At 38.3% G+C, this 14,967-nt stretch overlaps 1 protein-coding gene across 2 annotated transcripts in view; it reads left to right on the top strand.

Moving 5' to 3' along the window:
* The window catches only part of SRBD1 (S1 RNA binding domain 1), a 231,318-nt gene that overhangs the window by 191,493 nt on the left and 24,858 nt on the right, over window positions 1-14,967 (top strand). For both annotated transcript variants that reach the window (XM_040224734.1, XM_040224735.1), the window contains exons 17-18: window positions 8,031-8,137; window positions 9,974-10,150. In XM_040224734.1, the coding sequence (XP_040080668.1) occupies window positions 8,031-8,137; window positions 9,974-10,150 (284 nt within the window). The remainder of the gene's footprint in view (window positions 1-8,030; window positions 8,138-9,973; window positions 10,151-14,967) is intronic.

Here is a 14,967-nt window from a genome sequence, read left to right as displayed (position 1 = left end):
TCTTGTATACTAGACTTGGAGAATTGTAGGAGGAACTACTGTTAAATACACATTTTCTGTTTTCTCAAATGTTTTCCATTCTTCTGTCAGTTCTGTCTTTTATGGGTCATTCAACCCACACATTTCTGGATGACTTTTAAACTGTCACATGTCAACCAAAGAAAAGTAGATGTAAGATGAGGAAATGAACTTGCCTTATTAGAAATTTGTCTAGACTTCTCCTATAAAGGTTTTTACATTTTTAGTTTCTAAGTGCATTTTGCATTTTGACAATAATAAGAAACAGGAAGGGACATGAGTGAATGATAATTGCTAAAGAAAATACTGAAGAATGTTGCATCAGAAAGCCACTTGGGAATAAACCTAAAGTTTATATGGAATATGCAAAGTGAAATTTTGTTGCTGTAATCTACAGACAGTATTCCATCTGGGAGGATTTTTTTAAATAATTGTGAGATAATTTTAGTGCTTAGGACCAAATTTTTTTAAAAAAGAGCAGTTTAGATCAGCAATTCTTTTGAAGTTTGTGGTAGAGCAATAATAACAATGTGGATTCTGACCTCAAAAAAAGCTGACGATTATAAATGACTGCTTATATTCCTTTTTAAAAATCCTGTAAATTTTAGGTAAAAATCTAATAACCCAAACAATATTTCCTTGAATTTGAAACAATCTGTTTATAAAATTGAAATAACTTGCCCCGGAATTCAGAATAAGGTAACCTAAAAAAAAAAAAGAACAATTCATCTTTCCTGGCATCAAGTCCTTGACGATTAGCACAGTCATTCCTGGGATCCTCTTGCCTCTAATACTCATGACTACCAGTAGAGTGGTATGTCACAGCCCAGCTTTCAGCAGATGTAAACTGAGCTTCTTGAAGACATGAAATTCATATGGTTTTTACTATACTTTCAATACCGAGCACAGCTAACACAGTGTCTGGTACATAATAGTTGCTTAGAAAATGTTTTTAGAATGACAGATATCAATGCCTCTGATTTAATGTCAAAGACACTATTATAAGGACAATGTGGAACTCTGTTCAGTATTCCCTCCCCTAATCATATATGATTTTTACTTTTAGAAAATACTATTAACTCTTTAGTACTTTGTAAGCAAATAGTTGGGGAAGAATATAGGCAAAATCCAGGATTATAGATAAGAGCAAAAATTTTTATTATGTGAGTAACTGCTAGAGGGATTTTAAAAGTATTTCAGCCTAGTATGTTGTTATCTTGGACATACCCTTTTTTTTTTTTTTAAGAGCATTAGCTTTTTAAAATTTTTTTAAAGGGCTTTTTTAAAAAATAGCTGTTCTGCCTTATGCTTTGTAATGACTTCATAATAATTCGTGTTGTGGTTATTTCATCATTTGTTTGTATCATTACCTTCTGGGTGAATTTTTAGGTTGTACACACACATACATACATACCTTTGAACAATAGTCTTGCTATTTCCTTAGAATAAATTGTATGAAATCATGCACAAACTTCTTACAATTGTTGTGAGGATTAAATTAGATAATATTATAAAAGCCTTATAACAGTGCCTGACAGTAAAATCTCAAGGACTTTGGTAGTATTGTTAGTTGTTTTTGTTGCTTTAGTCTTGCCACTAGACTTCAAGCCCCTAAATAAAATGACTGCTTCAACTAGAAAAACATCAGAGATCCCAACTGCAAGTGGCTTGAACAATAAGGAAGTTTATTATTCTTTTACTAAACAATAAGGAAATGTCATTGCTAGAAGGTCATTGTGTGTGTTGGGATGGGGGCAGAGTGGGCAGGAAATCCAGAACTGGTTAATACAGAATTTCAGGAAGATCCAGAGTCTTTGCATATGTGTTACCTGCCCTATTCAGGGAGTCAGCTTGATCCTCAAGCCAGTCCTGGTGACATAAGATAATGCTTACTCCAGCTGCAGGAGGCATACTTGAATGAAAAGAAGAAAAGACATGGGTCTATATTTGAGAGGGATGTCTCTTTCTGAAAGCCTCAGAAGATATACCTTCACATTTTATTTCCTATGACTGGATAAGTGGAATGAGACTGGTGATATTGGCTTAGCCCATTATTTTTTATACCTTTTGATCATGATACACAGTAGGAAATATATTTTATACCATGATCAAGATACTCATCACACATATGTTGGCATATATGTATATGTCACTCTATACAGTAAAACATAATTCAAAATAATAGCTCCTCAATATAATACTTATCCTTACTACTTATGATAAAATTAAACACTGGTTTTTATTTATATTTAAATACAAGAGTTTTTAACCCTCAAATAAAAACATTCGTAAAGATTTCATGGGTAGTATAAGTTGTTCATAAATTCGTTCCAGTCCAGAACACATGAAGACAGTGAACCTATATGGTATACTATTGAGTCTATTCTTTTAAATTTTGATTGAGTCAAGATAAATACTTTTTCACAGAAAGAGGTAATTGGGAGTGGTAAAATAATCTTGGGAGTGGTAAAATAATCTCAGATGGTAGAGTCTGCCTGCAGTGCAGGAGACCTGGGTTCAATCCCTGGATTGGGAAGATCCCCTGGAGAGGGAAATGGCAACCCTCTCCAGTATTCTTGCCTGGAAAATCCCATAGACAGAGGAGCCTGGTAGGCTGTAGTCCATGGGGTCGCAAAGAGTCAGACACGACTGAATGAACGTGTCCATTTATACAGGCAAGAATCATCAGTGAATTCTATACTCAAAGAGATAGGATACACAAGTGCAAGAATACCAGGAGTTGGCGATCACTGGGAACCATCTTGGAAGCTGCCTAGCACAGAGTATAAAATTATAAGACAACTCAAATGCAGTGTGTGGCCCTGGATTCAATTCTGGATTGGGAAGAAAATGCTGTTAGGTAGAATTGAGACACTTGATGAAATTTGACTTTGGCCTATGCATTAGATAGTATTGTTGTTGTCTAGTCACTAAGTCATGTCCAACTCTGTGACCCCGTAGACTGTGGCCCGCCAGGCTCTTCTGTCCATGGGATTTTCCAGGCAAGAATACTGTACTGGGTTGCCATTTGCTTCTCCAGGGGATCTTCCTGACCCAGGGATAGAACCCAAGTCTCTTGCATTGCAGGCAGATTCTTTACTACTGAGCCAGAGGGAAGCCCATTAGATAATATTACATTGCTGATGACTTACCTGATTTTATTTATCATATTAATACAGTGGTATGTAATACAGTGTCCTTATTATTTGGAAATGCACACAGAAGTATTTGTTTGAAAAAAGGCTGTGAGGAGATCCTTTATACTACTCCTGCAGGGTTGTTTTTTTTTTTCTTCTAAACTTGAAGTTATTTCACAGTTAAGTTTTTTTTTTTCCATTTCTACATTTACTTTAGCATTTTTTAACATAAATTTATTTATTTTAATTGGAGGCTAATTACTTTACAATATTATATTGGTTTTACCATACATCACCATGAATCCGCCACGGGTGTACATGTGTTCCCCATCCTGAACCCCCCTCCTACCTCCCTCCCCATACCATCCCTCTGGGTCATCCCAGTGCACCACCCCCGAGCATCCTGTATCATGCATCAAACCTGGACTGGCGATTCATTTCACGTATGATATTATACATGTTTCAATGCCATTCTCCCAAATCATCATACCCTTGCCCTCTCCCATGGATTCCAAAAGATTGTTCTATACACCTGTGTCTCTTTTGCTGTCTCGTGTACAGGGTTATCGTTACCATCTTTCTAAATTCCATATATATGAGTTAGTATACTGTATTGGTGTTTTTCTTTCTGGCTTGCTTCACTCTGTATAATAGGCTCCAGTTTCATCCACCTCATTAGAATCCACAGTTAAATTTTAAAAAGGAGAGGGAAATTTTTTTTCAACTGAAAAAGTGTATTTCTTGAGTTTTACATCCACTGAGTGCATGATTGTACCTCATGATATTAGATCCTTTTAATGTGTTGTAGGATTCAGTTTGCTAGTGTCTTGTTGAAGACTTTTGCACCTGTATTCATAAGGAATATCGGTCTATAGCTTTCTTACCTGGTGGTATCTTTGATATTAGAGTAATGCTAACCTCACAGAATGAGTTACGACATGTTCCCTCCTCATACATTTTTCTGAAAGAGCTTAAAAAGGATTACTGTTCATTCTTTAAATATTTGGTAGAATTCATTAGTGAAGATGTCCAATCCTAGATTTTTCTCTTTGGGGAGATTTCTGATAGATCTGTTCATTTTTCTTATTTCTTCTTCAGTCAGTTTTGGCAATTTTTTTGTTTCTAAGAATCTTTGTTTTTTATTCCTTCTAGTTTATCTAGTTTAATTTATATTGAGCAATAATACATTTTTACATTATATGCAAATATCTGATTTTAGCTTTATGTGAGAAATTATATTTAAACCATACAAAATAAATCCCCCATACAACTGCCTTGCTTGCATATCTGACCTAACGTGCATCTATCATGATGACATTTTCAGCATTCTGGTTGCTTCACATACATCAATGCTTGGTATTTTTCATCTTTTTCATTTTAGCTATTCTGATAAGGATGTTTTTATTTGGCCTTTAATTTTGAAGATGTTTATTATTACCACATAGGTCTGTCATTGTTATTGTTTTTCATATTTGTAAAATCATTTTAAAAATTAAGTTTTTTTTAATATGTAAAATGTGGTTCAAATAAAGTCAAAGATTGCTGAGTGGAGTCAACATTTTCACTACCAAATCTGGTGGTTGAACTTGCTTTATTGTTCTTTTTTTTTTTTTCTTCAAAGTTTAAAATTTTAAGTTTAAAGATAACTTGTACTAACTCAATTTGAGTATACAGATTTCTCAGGAAGCAGGTAAGGTGGTCTGGTATTCCCATCTCTTGAAGAATTTTCCACAGTTTGTTGTGATCCGCACAGTCAAAGGCATTGGCGTAGTCAATAAAGCAGAAGTAGATAGTTTTCTGAAACTCTTGCTTTTTTGTTGATCCAACGGATGTTGGCAATTTGATCTCTGGTTCCTCTGCCTTTTCTAGATCCAGCTTGAACATCTGGAAGTTCTCAGTTCATGTACTATTAAAGCCTGGCTTGGAGAATTTTGAGCATCACTTTGCTAGCATGTGAGATGAGTGCATTTGTGCGGTAGTTTGAACATTTTTTGGCGTTGCCTTTTTTTGGGATTGGAATGAAAACAGACCTTTTCCAGTCCTGTGGCCACTGCTGAGTTTTCCAAATTTGCTGGCATATTGAGTGCAGCACTTTCACAGCATCATCTTTTAGGATTTGAAATAGCTCAACTGGAATTCCATCACCTCCACTAGCTTTGTTCATAGTGATGCTTCCTAAGGCCCACTTGACTTCACATTCCAGGATGTCTGGCTCTGGGGGAGTGATCACACTATTGTGGTTATCTGGGTCATAAAGATCTTTTTTGTATAGTTTTTCTATGTATTGTTGCTACCTCTTCTTAATATCTTCTGCTTCTGTTAGGTCCATACCATTTCTGTCCTTTATTGTACCTATCTTTGCATGAAATGTTCCCTTGGTATCTCTCATTTTCTTGAAGAGATCTCTAGTCTTTCCTATTCTATTGTTTTCCTCTATTTCCTTGCATTGATCACAGAGGAAGGCTTTCTTATCTCTCCTTGCTATTCTTTGCATCTCTGCATTCTGATGGGTTTATCTTTCCTTTTCTACTTTGCCTTTCTCTTCTCTTTTCTCAGCTATTTGTAAGGCCTGGTCAGACAACCATTTTTGCCTTTTTGCATTTCTTTTTCTTGGGAATGGTCTGGATCACCACCTCCTGTATAATGTTACAAACATATAGTTTGTAACATTAGTCTGTAACATATAGTCTGTTTGTAACATATAGTCTGTCCATAGTTCTTCAGGCACTCTTTCTATCAGATCTAATCCTTTGAATCTATTTGTCACTTCCACTATATAATCATAAGGGATTTGATTTAGGTCATACCTGAATGGTCTAGTGGTTTTCCATACTTTCTTCAATTTAAGTCTGAATTTTACAATACGGAGTTCATGATCTGACCACAGTCAGCTCCTGATCTTGTTTTTGTTGACTGTATAGAGCTTCTCCATCCTTGGCTACAAAGAATATAATCTGATTTCGGGATTGACCATCTGGTGATGTCCATGTGTAGAGTCTTCTCTTATCTTATTGGAAGAGGGTGTTTGCTATGACCAGTGCGTTCTTTGGCAAAACTCTGTTAGCCTTTGCCCTGCTTCTTTTTGTACTCCATGACCAAATTTGCCTATTACTCTAGGTATCTCTTGACTTCCTCCTTTTGCATTCCAGTCCCCTATGATGAAAAGGACATCTTTTTTTTTTTTTTTTAATTTTTACTTTACAATTCTGTATTGGTTTTGGCATAGATTGACATGAGTCCACCACAGGTGTACATGCGTTCCCAAACATGAACCTCCCTCCCATCCCCCTCCCCACAACATCTCTCTGGGTCATCCCCGCGCGTCAGCCCCAAGCGTGTCATATCCTGCATCAGACATAGACTGGCATTTCGATTCTTACATGATATTATACATGTTTCAATGCCATTCTCCCAAATCATCACACCCTCAAAAGTCCGCTATACACATCTGTGTCTTTTTTGCTGTCCTGCATACAGGGTCATCATTGCCATCTTCCTAAATTCCATATATATGTGTTAGTATACTGTATTGGTGTTTTTCTTTCTGGCTCACTTCACTCTGTATAATCGGCTCCAGTTTCATCCATCTCATCAGAACTGATTCAAATGTATTCTTTTTAATGGCTGAGTAATACTCCATTGTGTATATGTACCACAGCTTTCTTATCCATTCATCTACTGATGGACATCTAGGTTGTTTCCATGTGAAAAGGACATCTTTAAAAAAAAAAAAAAAGACTTATAAGCAATAGTCTCTTCAATTTCATGAAATATGAGAGTTCAGTTTACTGTCAAACTTACTGAATATTCATGTTCTCCTTCCTGTTCACTCTTCTCTTAAGAACAAAGGGTCATAATACACAAGGCAGCATGCAGATGATAGTAACCAGCATGGCTCAGTGTGCTTCCAGAACCAGCAGCAGCATTACTCTGGAGCTTGTTGGAATGTAAATTCTCAGGCCCCAACCCAGACCTACTGAATCAAAGACTCTTGGTGTGGGGCCCAACAACCTGTGTTTTAACGAACTCAAGAGGTAATTTTTATGGCAAGCTAAGGGAAAATCACTGCAGATGGTGACTGCAGCCATGAAGTTAAAAGACGCTTACTCCTTGGAAGAAAAGTTATGACCAACCTAGATAGTATATTCAAAAGCAGAAACATTACTTTGCCGACTAAGGTCCGTCTAGTCAAGGCTATGGTTTTTCCTGTGGTCATGTATGGATGTGAGAGTTGGACTGTGAAAAAGGCTGAGCACCTTAGAATTGATGCTTTTGAACTGTGGTGTTGGAGAAGACTCTTGAGAGTCCCTTGGACTGCAAGGAGATCCAACCAGTCCATTCTGAAGGAGATCAACCCTGGGATTTCTTTGGAAGGAATGATGCTAAAGCTGAAGGTCCAGTACTTTGGCCACCTCATGCAAAGAGTTGACTCATTGGAAAAAACTGATGCTGGGAGGGATTGGGGGCAGGAGGAGAAGGGGACGACCGAGGATGAGATGGCTGGATAGCATCAAGGACTTGATGGACGTGAGTCTGGGTGAACTCCGGGAGATGGTGATGGACAGGGAGGCCTGGTGTGCTGCGATTCATGGGGTCTCAAAGAATCGGACATGACTGAGTGACTAAACTGAACTGAACTGAAGGGAAAAATACCCGTGCTGTTGTACTCAAGTCAAGTGTTTAAGTAGAGAGTGTGAAACACAGATTCTTAAAGTTTAGGTCAATTACATCAGCAAACCGTGTTTAAGAAAAATGAACAAATTGACTTTGCCCTGTCTTAACTGAGCCTGCTATCTGTAATACAGGCAAAGTAATAGAGTAGTCCAAGAATTCCATGTTCTTTACTTTTGATTGATGTTTGATCTTTCTTTTCAGCATGATGTATCTCAGACCCTGCTCAAGGCAACACTGGACAGTGTTGTAGAAGAATGTGTCAGTTTTGTGGGAGTGGATATTAACATCTGTTCAGAAGTTTTGTTAAGGTGAGACAAGAAGTCTGTGGCTGAAGATTACAGAATCTTGAGTTTCTTTACTGACTGTCCAAACTCAGTTAGAACAAGGGGACACGTGTGAAGTTACCAAGTATAGAAAATCGATCAGTTCATACATTGCTTTAAGTAATCAGTCAGGGAGGAAGACATCATTTAAGAAAATAATCATAATAATTCATATATATTATCATTTTTAATACTGAAACTCTAAAGTGAAGAGCATATGATAACTGTTGAGTCGCTGCTGCTGCTGCTAAGTCGCTTCAGTCGTGTTCGACTCTGTGTGACCCCATTAACGGCAGCCCACCAGGCTCCCCCATCCCTGGGATTCTCTAGGCAAGAGCACTGGAGTGGGTTGCCATTTCCATCTCCAGCGCATGAAAGTGAAAGGTGAAAATGAAGTCGCTCAGTCGTGTCCGACTCTTAGCGACCCCATGGACTGCAGCCTACCAGGCCTCTCCACCCACGGGATTTTCCAGGCAAGAGTACTGGAGTGGGGTGACATTGCCTTCTCCATTGAGTCACTGCTGCTGCTAAGTCGCTTCAGTCGTGTCTGACTCTTAGCGACCCCATGGACTGCAGCCCACCAGGTTCCTCCATCCATGGGATTTTCCAGGCAAGAGTACTGGAGTGGCGTGCCATTGCCTTCTCCATTGAGTCACTAATAGAATTTAAATAAGGTTAACATAGAAAAGAGCCATTTCCCATCACATAATAGGGAGATATTTTTCACTTAAGTCTCTTGCTTACATCTGTCAAAGCTGGCCATCACCAGAAGATAAAATCTGAGGGAACAGGGTTTATGGTTACCATATTTTTATCTTGATTCCTCAAGTTACATATCAAAATCTTCATCATATTAATACTATTATCACATCTTACATGCTCTTTTTCCCCCCTGGGGTTATAGAAGAGCTGTTCTTTTGTTCCTAATCTTGCATTTATTTATACAAGTCTGAAAATTCTGGACCTCTGGGGAAAAAAAAATCTAGATTCTTCTGCTTTGAAATTAGAACAGCAGAAAATAATCCCTTGCATTTTAAGGTGTTGCCTCCCTGGTGGCTCAATGGTCAAGCATCCACCTGCCTAGTAGGAGAGGTGAGTTCAGTCCCTGTATCGGGAAGATCCCCTGGAGAAGGAAATAGCAACCTACTCTAGAATTCTTGCCTGAGAAATCTCATGGACAGAGGATCCTGGCAGGCTACACAGTCCATGAGGTCGCAGAGAGTCAGATACAACTTAGCAACTACACAACAGCAACTTTCTACTATAGTAATAAATATTCCATAATTCCATATATGGAATTCTATAATAGAATTCAGATTCTCTAATTAACATCAAGTCAACTACCTAATGACAGAGGTTTTTTGTCATGGATAAGTACCTTTCCACCGTTTAAGTCTTGGCTGACAAAAAAATAAGAGAGTACAACCCAGCTGTAGCGGTGGTAATTTCTGCTCCTGAATCACTTTGTAACCTAACTGGGAATAGGCAGAATTATTACTTGATTTAGAAACACAAGTAATGTAACTAGTGTAGAAACACTGTAGGAAAGTAGTTTTCTTAGACCTCTGTTAACCAGTTTGCCAGCGTCTTTATGACAGCCCTGATTTGTCACTATTTTGCTCTCTACTGTCCTTCACTCCTCTTGGAAAACTGTTTCCCCTTTGTCTTTTTGACATAACCCACCTTTGATTAACTGAACTTAGAAACATAGGACAAGATATAATTGCAATTGCTTTTATGTTTCTTTACATGCCATCTTTTCTTTCAGTTCTCTTAGAACAATTATATTGGCCACGTTACTCATTTCGTTTATTTTTTTAGGCATATCGCTGGACTCAATGCCAACCGAGCCAAAAATATTATTGAATGGCGTGAGAAAAATGGGCCATTCATCAACCGAGAACAGCTGAAGAAAGTGAAAGGGCTGGGTCCAAAATCTTTCCAACAATGTGCTGGTTTCATCAGAGTCAACCAGGATTATATTCGAACATTTTGCAGGTGATTATTAAAGTGTACACTGTTGTTTCTAATATTAACGTCCTCTTCTTGTACTGTTACCCATCCTTCTCACTGGCATAAATCCTAGCTGTTCATTTCTTCATTCATTCATTCAATATGTGTAGACTATCTTAATCTTTACTAGGCCCTGGGAATACAGCAGTGAACAAATGAACAAATTCACTGGCCTCATGGAGTTAAGTTTTAATAAATGAGACAGACAATAAATAAACTAGTAAAACAGTTTCAGATAAGTGTTAGAAAAATTAAAACAAAGCAATATGACACTGTCTTAGGGAGCAGTAAACTGCTTTATATGAGTTATTTACTGAAAAGTTATTTGAGCCAAGTTTTGAATGAAGTGAAGGAGCCAGTCACATAGGGATCAGAAGGAAGGCATTCAAGCAGAGCAAACAATATGTGTGCAGCAGCCTAGGGCAGGACCACTTTGGTGTATTTAGGAAAAGAAGCTAAGGCCAGTGTGATCAGAGCACCAAAAGTGGAAGGACTGGTACAATATGAGGCTACAAAGAAGACTTTGCAGTGACCACTTCATATTGACAGCTGCTCCCCTAAGCATAGTTGAGGGACTTGCCTGGTGGTCCAGTGGTTAAGACAATGTGCTTCTGCTACAAGGGCCACAAGTTCCATTCCTGGTCAGCGAAGTTCTACATGCCATGGAGGTATGCCGCCCCCCCCCCCCCAAAAAAAAAGGGCAGCATAATTGAGTTTCCCTGCTTCTTCCTCAATGAAAACTGGCCAAGGCATTAATTATCAGATGTGTAAATTAAGAGCTCAATTCTTGCTTTCTAATCCTGGTAGCACAAAAAGCAAAGAAACTGGGTAAACTTCTTAGCATTTTGTAATCATAAAAGACTAGCTTTTATGCATCGGCTTCTTTGGAACTACTTGATTCATTCATTGTGTATTTTTTTCTTCTGACACGAAAGTTACAATCATTTGTTTGTTTTCTGGAAAAGACTGAGGGAAAACCAGCCCCTCTGAAAAGCAGAATATATTATAAAGCCATAGTAATTAAAACAGTTTGGTTTTGATGTAGAAATAGGTAGAACAGAACAGAGTCTGAAATACACTAAAACACAGAGGGAATTTAATTTATGATAAAGGTGACATTTCATATAGTGGGGAAAATCGATTAATTAACCAGTAAAACACTTGGTTAGTAAATTCAAATAGTATAAAAAAGAATAAAGTGAAAAGTGTACCCCAACTTGTCCCTTCGAAATAGTTTCTTATATATTGCTTCCAAAAATAAATTTATACTTATATAAGCTTATATATATTTGTCTATTATTTTTAAATGCATACAGAACAACTTATGGTATACAACTAGTTGAAACTTGTTTTGTTTCAGTAATATATCTTGGATCTCTTTCCACGTATTACATATTGATTTATATCATTCTTTATATATGCCAGCACAGTATTTAATTTATAAATGGACTGTAATTTAATCAGTGCTCTGTTGGTGAACATTTGGGTTATTTTAAAGCCTTAGTTTTTTTCAACTGGTAATGAAGGACTTGAAGATTCATGACTATTATATTTCCTTGATAGGTCATGCCTTTATTCAGAATGACTATTGCTATCTTATTGAGTGTTTTTATTTTCAAATCTATTATGTTTGCTAGCATTGTTGCCATATCTGCCTTTTCAGAATATGCTTGGTATTTTTTATTTTCAAACTTTCTATGACATTCAGTTTTTTATATGACTCAGATTTTCTGGTTTTGCTTAATCTTAATCCATTCACAGTTATTATGCATATTGATATGTTTGAACTTCCATCTTATATATTTTCTCTTCATGCCTCCTGATTCTTTTTTTTTCATGCAGTTTGTTACATTTATCAGTTAACAGGGCTCCTCCCTGTTTTTCTCCTTGTTTTCCTTCAGTTCAGTTCAGTTGCTAGTCGTGTCCAACTCTTTGCAACCCCATGGACTGCAGCATGCTAGGCCTCCCTGTCCATCAACAACTCCTGGAGTTTACCCAAACTCATGTCCATTGAGTCGGTGATTCCAGCCAACCGTCTCATCCTCTGTCGTCCCCTTTTCCTCCTGCCCTCAATCTTTCCCAGCATCAGGGACTTTTCAGATGAGTCAGCTCTTCCCATCAGGTGGCCAGGGTATTGGAGTTTCAGCTTCAACATCAGTCCTTCCAATGAACACCCAGGACTGATCTCCTTTAGGATGGACTGGTTGGATCTCCTTGCAGTCCAAGGGACTCTCAAGAGTCTTCTCCAACACCACAGTTCAAAAGCATCGATTCTTCAGTGCTCAGCTTTCTTTACAGTCCAACTCTCAAATCCATACGTGACCACTGGAGAAACCATAGCCTTGACTAGACAAACTTTTGTTGACAAAGTAATGTCTCTGCTTTTTAATATGCTATCTAGGTTGGTCATAACTTTCCTTCCAAGAGGTAAGCATCTTTTAATTTCATGGCTGCAGTCACCATCTGCAGTGATTTTGGAGCCCAAAACAATAATGTCTGACACTGTTTCCACTGTTTCCCCATCTGCTTGCCATGAAGTGATGGGAACAGGTGCCATGATCTTAGTTTCCTGAATGCTGAGCTTTCAGCCAACTTTTTCACTCTCCTTTTTCACTTCATCAAGAGGCTCTTTAGTTCTTCACTTTCTGCCATAAGGGTGGTGTCATCTGCATATCTGAGGTTATTCATATTTCTCCTGGCAGTCTTGATTCTAGCTCGTGCTTCCTCCAGCCCAGTGTTTCTCATGATTTACTCTGCATGTAAGTTAAATAACCAGGGTGACAATATACAGCCTTGACGTACTCCTTTTCCTATTTGGAACCAGTCTGTTGTTCCATGTCCAGTTCTAACTGCTTCCTGACCTGCATAAGATTTCTCATAAGAGACAGGTCAGGTGGTCTGGTATTCCCATCTCTTGAAGACTCTTCCACAGTTTATTGTGATCCACACAGTCAAAGGCTTTGGAATAGTCAATAAAGCAGAAATAGATGTCTTTCTGGAACTCTCTTGCTTTTTCCATGATCCAGCTGATGTTGGCAATTTAACTCTGGTTCCTCTACCTTTTCTAAATCCTGCTTGAACATCTGGAAGTTCACGGTTCACGTATGGCTGAAGCCTGGCTGGGAGAATTTTGAGCATTACTTTGCTAGCGTGTGAGATGAGTGCAATTGTGCGGTAGTTTGAGCATTCTTTGGCATTGCCTTTCTTTGGGATTGGAATGAAAACTGACCTTTTCCAGTCCTATGGCCACTGCTGAGTTTTCCAAATTTGCTGGTATATTGAGTGCGGCACTTTCACAGCATCATCTTTCAGGATTTGAAATAGCTCAACTAGAATTCCATCACCTCCACTAGCTTTGTTCGTCGTGGTACTTCCTAAGGCCCACTTGACTTTGCATTCCAGGATGTCTAGCTCTAGGTGAGTGATCACACCATCATGATTATCTGGGTCATGAAGATATTTTTTGTATAGTTCTTCTGTGTATTCTTGCCATCTCTTCTTATTATCTTCTGCTTTCGTTAGGTCCATACCCATCTTTGCATGAAAAGTTCCCTTGGTATCTCTAATTTTCTTGAAGAGATCTCTAGTCTTTCCCATTCTATTATTTTCCTCTATTTCTTTTCACTGATCATTGAGGAAAGTTTTCTTATCTCTCCTTGCTATTCTTTGGAGACCCCAGTAAGACAGTAGGTGCTAAGAGAGGTCATCAGAGGGCAGACAGACTGAAACCACAATCACAGAAGACTAGACAATCTGATCGTATGGACCACAGCCTTGTCTAACTCAGTGAAACTAAGCCATGCCATGTAGGGCCACTCAAGACGGATGGGTCATGGTGGAGAGTTCTCACAAAATGTGATCCACTGGAGAAGGGAATGGCCAAAACCCTTCAGTATTCTTGCCTTGAGAACCCCATGAATAGTATGAAAAGACAAAAAGATAGGACACTGAAAGATGAACTCCCCAGGTCGGTAGATGCCCAATCTGCTACTGGAGATCAGTGGAGAAATAACTCAAGAAAGAATGAAGGGATGGAGCCAAAGGAAAAACAACACCCAGTTGTGGATGTGACTGGTGATAGAAGCAAGGTCCAGTGCTGTAAAGAGCAGTATTGCATAGGTCCATGAATCAAGGCAAATTGGAAGTGGTCAAACAGGAGATGCCAAGAGTGAACATCAACATTTTAGGAATCGGTGAACTAAAATGGACCGGAATGGTTGAATTGAACTCAGATGACCATTATATCTACTACTGTGGGCAGGAATCCCTTAGAAGAAATGGGGTAGCCATCATAGTCAACAAGAGTCCGAAATGCAATACTTGGATGCAATCTGAAAAAATGACAGAATGATCTCTGTTCATTTCTAAAGCAAACCATTCAATATCACAGTAATCCAAGTCTATGCCCCAACCAGTAATACTGAAGAGGCTGAAGTTGAACAGTTCTATGAAGACCTACAAGACCTTTTAGAACTAACACCCAAAAAGATGTCCTTTTCATTACAGGGGACTGGAATGCAAAAATAGGAAGTCAAGAAACACCTGGAGTTACAAGCAGATTTGGCCTTGGAGGACAGAATGAAGCAGGGCAAAGGCTAATAGAGTTTTGCCAAGAAAATTCACTGGTCTTAGCAAACACCCTCTTCCAACAACACAAGAGAAGACTACACATGAACATCACCATATGGCCAACACTGAAATCAGATTGTCTTCCTTACTCATCTTTATCTCCTCTTAGTGATTCCAGCTTTTGTATCTTCTATTCTTCTGGTTATTATCTTTAAATTTGATTTGGATTGGTC

The sequence above is a fragment of the Oryx dammah genome, unplaced genomic scaffold (genome assembly GCF_014754425.2).
Source record: "Oryx dammah isolate SB20612 unplaced genomic scaffold, SCBI_Odam_1.1 HiC_scaffold_25, whole genome shotgun sequence".
NCBI lineage: Eukaryota > Metazoa > Chordata > Mammalia > Artiodactyla > Bovidae > Oryx > Oryx dammah.
The sequence above is the reverse complement of the archived record's forward strand: the minus strand, read 5'-3'. Positions and strand labels throughout refer to the sequence as shown.